The 11102-nt window shown below is 37.9% G+C and overlaps 2 protein-coding genes across 2 annotated transcripts; both read right to left on the bottom strand.

Annotated features, from left to right (window-relative positions):
• Nucleotides 1-1709: 1709 nt before the first annotated feature.
• On the bottom strand, nt 1710-3909 carry LOC128210266 (cytochrome P450 2D4-like). Its single transcript, XM_052914491.1, has one exon. The coding sequence runs from the start codon at nt 3326-3328 to the stop codon at nt 1823-1825; it is 1506 nt and encodes a 501-aa protein (XP_052770451.1). The 5' UTR covers nt 3329-3909; the 3' UTR covers nt 1710-1822.
• Nucleotides 3910-9291: 5382 nt separating this feature from the next.
• Nucleotides 9292-10999, bottom strand: LOC128212538 (beta-1,4-galactosyltransferase galt-1-like). Its single transcript, XM_052918024.1, has one exon. It carries the CDS (start codon nt 10955-10957, stop codon nt 9461-9463), a length of 1497 nt encoding a protein of 498 aa, XP_052773984.1. The 5' UTR covers nt 10958-10999; the 3' UTR covers nt 9292-9460.
• Nucleotides 11000-11102: the final 103 nt, after the last annotated feature.

The following is an 11102-nucleotide window of genomic DNA, read 5'->3' as shown; positions in this document are numbered from 1 at the left end:
GGCTGAAGTCCAACCAAAGGAACCCCACACAGCATTTCACGACCCATGGTATATTATTTATTTTGAAATTAATCCAATTAACAAACGACCCCATGACCGCGGCCAGTTCTTATTTAGTTAATGATGTATTGGTATTGCTTTTGCATTGTAAGATTTTTTTCTAATATGTTTTTTCATACTAAATATATAATCCTGTGCCTTGGTTTTTTAGAAAAATAAATAAAAATATTTGATGTCATATTAAAGTGCATTCTACAGGATCGGATACTTTCTGGTTAGTTCACTGTACATTTCTTGCATTGTCTATTGAGGACTTTAACGATAATGTCGGGTCCAGGAACGTCCACCGGCTATTTTTCTATGTATTTCACCTAATATTATCAACCTGACAGATGTACCTTAAAACTAGAATAGGATCCCCGACAAGAAATTTCATCTCGTTGTTTACATGAAACAATTTTCTTATCAGCTTATATCATATCCAGATGTTATTTATTTTACTGCTGAAAAGTTAAACACAACATGCAAGAAAAATGCATTGCCAGCGAATTTCTTTTTGCAAAATGCCCCATGGGTACATAGATAATAAAGTGTATAAAGAATACAACCCACATTTGCAGCCAATGAAATTCCATATAGGCAATCCTTAATTTCTGGGTTAATCAAATCGGCTTTAAAAGCTCTTCAGAGCTTGTGTTCTGTATGTTGTAAACCCGTCTTTATAAATAAATATTACTTGACTTGACTTGAGTTGACTCATTAGGATTTTTTAACTTTCGCGGATGTTTAAATGTCCGCCCACTTCCACTCATCCGATACACACTCCCAGCATCAGATTTTGCGTTGACAATGTGCTTGCCAATGAGTTTGTATTCTATGTCACTTAGATAACCTGAGATAAAATCTTAATGATTAAGAAGAGCTCATTTGTTACGTTCACACCGCCCATTCTTAATAAATAAGCTCTAAATTAATGTCATCTAACTATTACATAACATTCAAGAATTGTACGTATTTCAGTCAAGATCAATATAAAAAAAGCCATACAAATGTTTATATGAAAACACCCCACCCATTCCAAAGTTATTCTCATAACGTTTTTTTGAAACAACAAAATGGTTAAATTGTGGTAAACAATATTCATTTTAATGAATTAAAATGGTATCTGGAATGCTTGCCGAATATAATGTTTCACTGGGGTGCGGCAATGATTTCCTGCACAAAAGTAAACACCCTTGAGTTTTAAGTGCATGCGTGGGGTAATTATTTAGTGTTTTCTTCTTATAGTGGGATTCTTTGTATTTTAAATAATTAGATGTTCTTTTAACACCCACGAAAGTTAAACTTCTTAATGATTAAGCCTAGTATTTAATGACTGCTTATTTGCTATTTCATTGGCTGAAACTGTAAGTTGTTTTCTAACAACATTTAGAATACAAATAAAATCCAAATATTCGGCCAATGAAATGGCAGATACGCATGCAATCATTAAGTATAAACTAAGCTTAATCATTAAGAATCTTCGCGGGTGTTTAAAGGTCTGCCTACTGCCACTAATTCAATATACATTCCCTGTGTCAGAATTTGCGTTGACAATTAGCTCACTCCGCCCATTCTTAATCATTAAGATTTTACCTCAAGTCATCAAACTTTTACTTGGAAGTGCGTAATAATAATGAGTTTTTACATAAGTAATACAAAATGTAAGATTGGGTTTTTAATACTTTATTACATTTTGTTGTTGCTTTTTTACAGTACAAATGTTATCAGACAGACAGTATACTGTTTTAAAGGATAAACCACATTTACTTTGGTTAAGAAGCTATTTATCACATGTTCTTGGGATCGCAACCATTTTGAAAGGTTTGGGACAGAATGTCATGCCAAGAACGCCTTCCGTGCTCGGAGGTGGAGAACCTAACGGTGACGTCATAGTGAACCTTTGCAAGAGTGACGTCACACAAAGGAACAATTCCATTCGAGCTAAAGACTCCCCTAGACAAGAGCGGCGACCTGTTGAAAACGGTATGAACTGTTTCGGAATGATTACGTGTCCAGTCTCGTCTAAAAATCTCTCCGGGTTGAACACGTCTGGCTCCGGAAATGTCTGCGGATCCTTAAGTACGGAGTGAAGGTTGACTAGCACAGTGGTTTCCGCTGGGATCAGGTACCCCCTAAAGTTGACGTCCTCGTGGACGGCGTGCGGCACAGAGAGCGGTGCGATCGGTCTAATCCGCAACCCCTCCAGAATGACCGCTTCCACCAACGGCAGGTGCTGGCGGTCATTCAAGGACGGCCGACGGTCCATTCCTACTACCTCGTCGATGTTGTTTTGAAGTCGCGTCTGCAAGTCCGGGTTTAATATGAGGTATAATATGATCCAAATGATACACGTGGCTGTAGTTTCGGAACCGGCGCTTAATAATTCGCCCATTAAAGCTCGCATTGTTGTTTCGTTGAACAAAGAAGACTGACCATTGCATCCTTTGTCTATCTCCTGCCTGTACAGCCCCAATATGTCACGTGTTTCCTTGCCTTTACAAAATTCGGAATGCCATGAAAATACATGTTGTAGAAACTGCTTCGGTTTTTCTCTGATTTTCTCGATCTTTCCGAGGCCCAGGAAATCCCCAGGAATGTAAATCAGCCAGGGGAAGACGCTCATGAGGACGCTAGAGTGGCTAAATAGCTTTGCGGCCTCTCCCACGCTGTGGATACAAGCCACAAACCGCTCGTCGGTGTACTCGCAACGCTTTCCGAAAAGAATACCCGCGATCACATTGGCAACGCTTAAGGTCATGAGTCCACTAATATCAAAGGGTTCGTCATACGACTCGATGGTGTTAAGGAAATGATACAACTCATCATTAATGCGTTCTTCTAAAGTTTTCTCTGTCCATCCATATCCGAACTCGTTCAGAGCCGCCTGGGAAAACTGGCGGTGTTGTTTCCATATTGCGCCGTTTGCAAAAACTATCCCCGGGTCTTTGAACGTGATTTGATGAAAATCCCCTCGCGGCCGTTTCGAGAATACATTTCCCCTTTTAACCAATGCGTCATGTATGGCGTCATACCCGTTGATAAATACCGTCAGTTCCCCACCGATGTAAATTCCGTACACGTCCCCGTATTTTTTCCATAAGTCCGTGAAACTCTTCAGGGGATCTTTGCTTGCTAACGATGGTAAATTTCCCAGCACCGGGAACAATATTGGACCGTCAGGAACCCCTTTTCGTCGTCGGGGATAGAGTATCGTTATTAATATCAGCAGTAAAACAACCAGAACGTATGTACATCCGTCCGTTGGTAATATGTATATGACGTCCATGTTTTCTTTGAGGAACAACTACCAATAATTTCCCGATCAATGCAATTCACACATTTTTTTCAATAAGAATAGTTTCAATACATCGTCAAAATGTTTTGACTGCTCTTTAAACAACTTCCTTTAAATGTAGCCTTTAAACCTATATAGTCCTTGTTTGCACAGTCGAATGATAAGATTTATGACATATTTTACTCAAGTGATTTTTAATATGTATCACGTATCTAATACTGTTGATACCGTCAAGAGCGCATTATCACATCTTCGTTATGAACCTCGCTGAGCATGAAAATGCAGTGGAATGAAATGATATTTCCGTCATTGTCCTGAATTTGTGGCATGATAATAAGTATACAGACGTCTCCTAGCGATTTATGTCTTTAACTTCTCTATAAAATTACTTATGCGCTCCGCCTGCGGCTTTCTCCTGGTTATATAACGGCGACACTCTTATAGCATAGAATATATCTGCAAGCACTCCACAGAGATGTAAATTAAAGAATCACACCAATATCCTCTGATCGATGCATTGTAAAAGATTTAGCAGGATCCAGACATCGCGGGGGCTTTTTCATTAAAATCTCATTGGCAAATAACCTATGCACTCACCAATGACGTGTGCAAATAATCATGACACATTTTTGACACAAAAAAAACCCTTAGTCATGGGCTTTCCTATCACTTATCATTGCTGTGACTGATTATTACTCGCTATAATTATAGCTTAAGTATGCTCTTCAATATGATTTAAGGATCACATTTTTGTATGGGTATCCCTTGTATAGTATACTCTTCAACATAATTTAAAGGCCTAGTTTAAGGAATGTTAGGCATGATAACCCCCTGCTGTGCATCTTCTGCTAATTGCACTGGTGTCACAGTAGGGGCCAATTTCCTGTATATTGGTTTATTGCCTTAGGGCCATTTAGGGTCCAATATTATAATGAAACCTCCAAAACTGCCCTGCAGGATACTCAGATTTGAGACCTGATAAGAGGGATCAAGGCAAGTAGATTCAGATCAATACACAGAGGTTGTGTACTAAACACCGATTTGGGGAGGGGGGGGGGGGGGGCACTTATAGAAGGCTTAAACTAGGCCTTTAAGGACCACATTTCTGAATGGGTAAACCTTGTATTGTATACTCTTCAACATAATTAAAGGACCACATTTCTGAATGGGTAAACCTTGTATTGTATACTCTTCAACATAATTTAAGGACCACATTTCTGTATGGGTATACCTTGTATAGTATACTCTTTAACATAATTAAAGGATCACATTTCTGTATAGGTATACCTTGTATAGTATACTCTTCAACATAATTTAAGGATCACATTTCTGTATAGGTATACCTTGTATAGTATACTCTTCAACATAATTTAAGGATCACATTTCTGAATGGGTATACCTTGTATAGTATACTCTTCAACATAATTAAAGGATCACATTTCTGAATGGGTATACCTTGTATAGTATACTCTTCAACATAATTTAAGGACCACATTTCTGTATGGGTATACCTTGTATTGTATACTCTTCAACATAATTTAAGGACCACATTTCTGTATAGGTTTACCTTGTATAGTATACTCTTCAACATAATTTAAGGATCACATTTCTGAATGGGTATACCTTGTATTGTATACTCTTCAACATAATTTAAGGATCACATTTCTGAATGGGTATACCTTGTATTGTATACTCTTCAACATAATTTAAGGACCACATTTCTGTATGGGTATACCTTGTATTGTATACTCTTCAACATAATTTAAGGATCACATTTCTGTATAGGTATACCTTGTATAGTATACTCTTCAACATAATTTAAGGATCACATTTCTGTATGGGTATACCTTGTATAGTATTCTCTTCAACATAATTTAAGGATCACATTTCTGAATGGGTATACCTTGTATTGTATACTCTTCAACATAATTTAAGGATTACATTTCTGAATGGGTATACCTTGTATTGTATACTCTTCAACATAATTTAAGGATCACATTTCTGTATGGGTATACCTTGTATAGTATTCTCTTCAACATAATTTAAGGATCACATTTCTGTATGGGTATACCTTGTATTGTATACTCTTCAACATAATTTAAGGACCACATTTCTGAATGGGTATACCTTGTATTGTATACTCTTCAACATAATTTAAGGATCACATTTCTGAATAGGTATACCTTGTATAGTATTCTCTTCAACATAATTTAAGGATCACATTTCTGAATGGGTATACCTTGTATAGTATACTCTTCAACATAATTTAAGGACCACATTTCTGAATGGGTATACCTTGTATTGTATACTCTTCAACATAATTTAAGGACCACATTTCTGAATGGGTATACCTTGTATAGTATTCTCTTCAACATAATTTAAGGATCACATTTCTGTATGGGTATACCTTGTATTGTATACTCTTCAACATAATTTAAGGATCACATTTCTGTATGGGTATACCTTGTATTGTATACTCTTCAACATAATTTAAGGATCACATTTCTGAATGGGTATACCTTGTATTGTATACTCTTCAACATAATTTAAGGATCACATTTCTGTATAGGTATACCTTGTATTATATACTCTTCAACATAATTTAAGGATCACATTTCTGTATATGTATACCTTGTATAATATACTCTTCATTGTTTAACGATGTATTGACGAATAATAATATTGCCATTAGAGAGTTCTACCGTTGGATGACAAGGAGGTCAACGTTGGTATGCATCATGGTGATAGAAACATAACGAGGCATTCCACTTCATTGCACTAAAGGACATTTATGGTCCTGAAACATATTTTTTCTAAGAATAAGATATGAAGGAGAAAATGGCTATTATTTGACTTATGTTGCCAAGCAACTGGGGCCAGCATTTTTAAAACAGCATAAATGGATAGTTTCTTAATGCAGACTTGGTAACAAGAGAAATTCTGATTCCTATCCAACCGTTCAAATTTACTATGATCACATGGCTGAAATAATTTAAATATGATAGGCCTCTTTACAATATTCATTTACAAATGCTGTGAAGAACAATTATTGTATGTGCTAATTAATAAGTCGACTTAAATTTTATGAGTAACTTTATACATCGATTGAAGTTAAATGAAAAGAGTCTTATACGTTATTCTCGAATTATCGAAACTGGAAAACCTTCCTACAGAATAATATAACATCGGTTAGAAAGAAACACTCCGGGTACCAATCTATGGTCTTATCAATAGCGATACCATATCTTATATTTTGTTTTAAAGGGACTATACACCAGATTGGCACCAAAAAAGTTTTTTTTTTCTGTAACGAATCTCTGGACAATCATTTAATAAAATGTTTTTGTCTTTGATATTATAATTGTAAAAAATACCAAAATGTTAAAAAAAAAATCGAGTCTGTCACCGGGTTCAAACCGGTGTCTCCAATATTGCAAGCCAGTGTTGTACCCACTGTACTACGGAGGCTTACCCTAACCGGATGGAATATTTAAGCTATAGACCTAACTTGGTAATATCATGTGATAACATCGACTAGCCAATCACGCATAAGGAATGAATTCTTTTAAGTAGACATACCTTTCTCCCATCTCAGATAAGTAGATCCAATAATTTAACCATGCTAGATATTCTTATCTTGCCCACGGGCGAAGATAAAATGTCCGTATGGAACTCCTTTTACCACATTGTAATTACCTCCCTTGTTGAAGACTGTCGTCAGTAGCATCAAGGAAATCTTGTCTTATGGTAATATTTAGAACGCTAATTTATTATTTCTCACTTCAGATGTCACCATAAAACAGTTTTCAGGCACCATTCAAAAAATAATGCTTCATTCTCCTTAGAACTATTTAAAAAGACCGATTTGACTATTAACATTAACTGGATCACTGCGCGTATATCCATGACAACCACATGCTATCGCATATCCATACGCAATTATTTTCGCTAAGCACAAAAGAATTCCAGCAAAAAATACATTTTTAATTAATTTTGTTTAACTGAGGTGGGAGAAAAAGCATCTACCATAGCCGCTCGTGTATGATAGGTTCATCCCGACCCTCGCGCAGGGTGTTTTGCGGAAACTCAATAAACCTCGTTTCCGCAAAACACCCTACGCTCGGGTCGGAATGAACATATCTTACACTCTCGGCCATGGAAGATACTTATAATCTTTTTAATAGGAAAAGAACTGCGAAAAATAAATTAATTGTAAACTGTGTGGTACTTCAGTTAGTAAGTTTAAATGCATTGTACACATCGATACCAAGTTTATGTCAGTTTTCGACAATTTTCTTTTTTTCTCGCTATTTCATCATACGGAGTGCGGCCCCTTTAAATTTAAGTAATATGGGTAGGATGTATCACCTTTAAAAAGTATATTCTTCAATGTTCTGTTCATTCTTAGTGCCACAGGCTTTGAAATGTATGCGGCTAGTCCGTGGATCGACCGTCTGACCCCGTGCTGACGAGTCAGGCCCTGAGTACTGAGATAATGGGCTCGGAGAGCTCATAAACTGTCTGAACTGTGCGAGTCACCCTCGTGATACACACCCAATGTGTGCTAGAATTCGTTTATTGCGGGTCTCACGACTAACATAATTCTCAGTCCCAGTCATGAGCTTGGAGCTAGCCACGGGCCCATGTTCGGCGTCATGTATGTCATGCTCAGAAAAGTATGTGGCCAGTCCGGGAATCTAATCTAGGACCCCGAGATTGCAAGTGAAACAAATGTACTTTATCACTAATGCACCAATCAATTGTAACCACGGCCCCCAGGTCCGGGGAATAGCGGGGGCTTTGATTTTCGGTCCAGCCAAGCCCGGGTAAAATATCCGTCATGTGGGGACGAACTGATGGTAAACTCCCCGCAAAATGTCCTCGCACCCCAGAGACCCTAAGTAAGACCCATTCCCCGCTGAATTTAGGGCGAAGACAAAACCACCGCATTCACTCGGCACTGTGGGGCCACCTGGAAGGTAAAAACACGGCCCCTTTCCCCGGTATACCACCGGACCTGGGGGCGTGATTACAATTGACTGGAGCATAATGAGAAAGATGGTAAACAATAAATAAACAGCCATTTGCCCTGCATCAAGTATATACCAAATATCTAAGTATCGGTTGTTGTTTACTGGTCAGCCATTATTAAAATCACCGAAATAAAAATGTTAATACGGATGATTTCGCGTTTTCATCATCGTACTATCGAGTATCGCGTTTCAGATCAACGCAATCACAGGGGATGGCCCTAACGGAATTCCGTAGGAAATAGCTACGCAAAGCCCGTGTTAATTAATTTCTCCAATACGTTTCTATTCAAAAACTATAGTGCAAATAAATGTGGATTCCGCATGATTCAATTTGTATCAACATCTAAAGATATATTCTTTTCTGGAAAACATATTTATGAACTTTGCCACTTCCAAATATTTTAGTACTAACAATGTCACGGACCTTGGCCCGTGATTATGTGTTTAAGTTGAAGTTCAGCGTGTAAAATCAATAGATATTCTTTATTGACAAAAAATTGTGAATTGAGTGCTTCCTATATTGATTGTTTTGTTATTATTATTCTCTTTCAATTTATATTTCTTTTTGTACTTGTTTAACTGAAATGTTTGCATTTTAAATAATTGCTCCAATGGAAATATCCGTTTTAATGATCATGTTTGTACATGTATATGTTATAAGTATGTAAGAACCTGAATGTAATGTTGGCATAAACGGTGAAATTGTATTATACAATAATTGCCAGGGGCGGATCCAGGAATTGACGTTAGAGGGGGCGTAAACTAGAGGCGCAACCTTTTTACATGCACCCCTGTCTCTGTACCGAAAGTATATGGCATAAACTGTTTGCATGTGGATTTGGGGTTACTCAAACAAGACATTTAAAAAAAAATGTAGTCGGAAATGATGCATTATGGGCGTATTTTATTTTTTTCCTCCTATATTGACATAAAAAGTAAACTTGGACGATTTTAAATCCGCTAGTGAGTGCAATGCGATTGCTTGAATGAGCCCTTAACATAAAGTAAATAATGTGATTAATCCCATTTAATTTGCCATTAAACCACAAATACCACACGTATACGCCGGAACACATCATGCTCAATTTATTTAATTAGGGATGCTACTCATTATTTTCAACACGTTGTAATTTAACTGTGTTCCATAAAGGTTTGCCAAACCAAAATCTTGTAAGCGCATGTTGCAGTGTATCCCGAATTCTTGCACGCATGCGCGGTAATGGTGAATAAACGCAATCTCCTTTGGTACCACGAGATTCTCGTGCTGAATGTCGTCTGGCCACGAACGGGACACATGATGGATTCCCAGCTCAAATATCCGTTCGGGGCGGACAATGAGCTTGTGACGTCTGTAGCTGAAATGCAGAGTCCGGTTTGTGCGTACGACTGTGCCGAGTTCGTTTGAGTACACGTGTCTAGAGAATTCTGGCGAGAAAAACGCTGTTTTGAAACTAAATGCGCTCGCGTCTGTGAATTTTTTACCATAAGTAGTTTTAAGATTTGTCATAACGTCGTTCCATGTTTGACTGTCTCCTTTTGGCACTATTATTTCGTCTAAATCGATGAAGGCAATATGGTGAAAGTCATTCATGTGTCTGTACAGACAATCGTTAATCGCCAGCGATTGGCCATGGTACCAAACGTTTTTGTCGTCAAACGGCAGACCCCACGTCATTAGATGCACCACGTTCATGGACTGGTAATAACGTAACACCCGTAAGACACTAGATGACACAGAGTGGTCTGAAACCTCGTAATAAATTAGAATTTTTTCAGCACCTAGTAGGCGGTTAAGCTCAATGAATTCAATGACGTCTTTGGGTCGAACGTCGCCGAATATTGGAGGGACGCACACGCCAAAGCTGAGTTTTCTTGTCTCGACGTTTTTAGCGTATGATTTAACACATAATTTGATTGATGGGGCTATTCCATTTACCTTTAGGCCTCCCTGGTAAACACGTATGAATAACGGGATGGACTTCAACTCCTGTGGAACAGGGCACGACAATATCCACCCGCCGAACGGTTTTCGGTGATTTTCACACATTTCATAAAACGAAATGTTAGTTGATATGTAAGATGTGGAATTATATGTAACGTCGTTCTCAAAAAGACAATAGAATCGATTTAAAACATCTCGATCTTTTCCGTACTTGTAAGTAGCTATCATTCTGATAAACCTCTGTCGAGGTCGATCGTCGAAAAATACCGAATACACAAACACTTCCGGTCCGATCTCCGTGAATTCTTCCCCTCGTGCGCCACCGGACTTCCTTCCGTCACAGTCCATTGTGTCCACATCAAGGGACGACACCACATCGTCATGCGCGTGTTTCTGTTCAACGACACTTTTTACCCGTTTTACAAACACGCCATCTTTATGACGCCAGTGTAGATTATAATCCGTAATTTCCGGTTCTGGAGTAACAGAAACGTTTCTTGCCATGACGCCATCGTTATGAGTATCCATTTTCCACATTGGAATCCACTCGTAAGCAAGAACTATTCCTACACTACAGGCCAAACATAGCAGTAAAACTGTCTTTACTTGCATATTCATTAAACGCGTTTTCAGGAGCCTTTTCATTATTCCAGGCGTAAGAAACCCGTTTAAATCAACCTTTTCAGTTCTTATTCGCCGTTTTATATCATATAACGCTAACCAAACAGACTTAAGTTGTGCCATAAGAAATATATTAAGGGTGGAAGAAAATAGACAGAGGTATCGATTT

Source organism: Mya arenaria, chromosome 12, assembly GCF_026914265.1.
Source record: "Mya arenaria isolate MELC-2E11 chromosome 12, ASM2691426v1".
In the NCBI taxonomy this organism is placed as follows: Eukaryota; Metazoa; Mollusca; class Bivalvia; order Myida; family Myidae; genus Mya; species Mya arenaria.
The sequence above is the reverse complement of the archived record's forward strand: the minus strand, read 5'-3'. Positions and strand labels throughout refer to the sequence as shown.

Bases quoted from the DNA above. Each gene is read 5' to 3' on its own strand.
- LOC128210266 (XM_052914491.1), bottom strand. From the start codon at position 3,328: ATGGACGTCATATACATATTACCAACGGACGGATGTACATACGTTCTG.
- LOC128212538 (XM_052918024.1), bottom strand. From the start codon at position 10,957: ATGAAAAGGCTCCTGAAAACGCGTTTAATGAATATGCAAGTAAAGACA.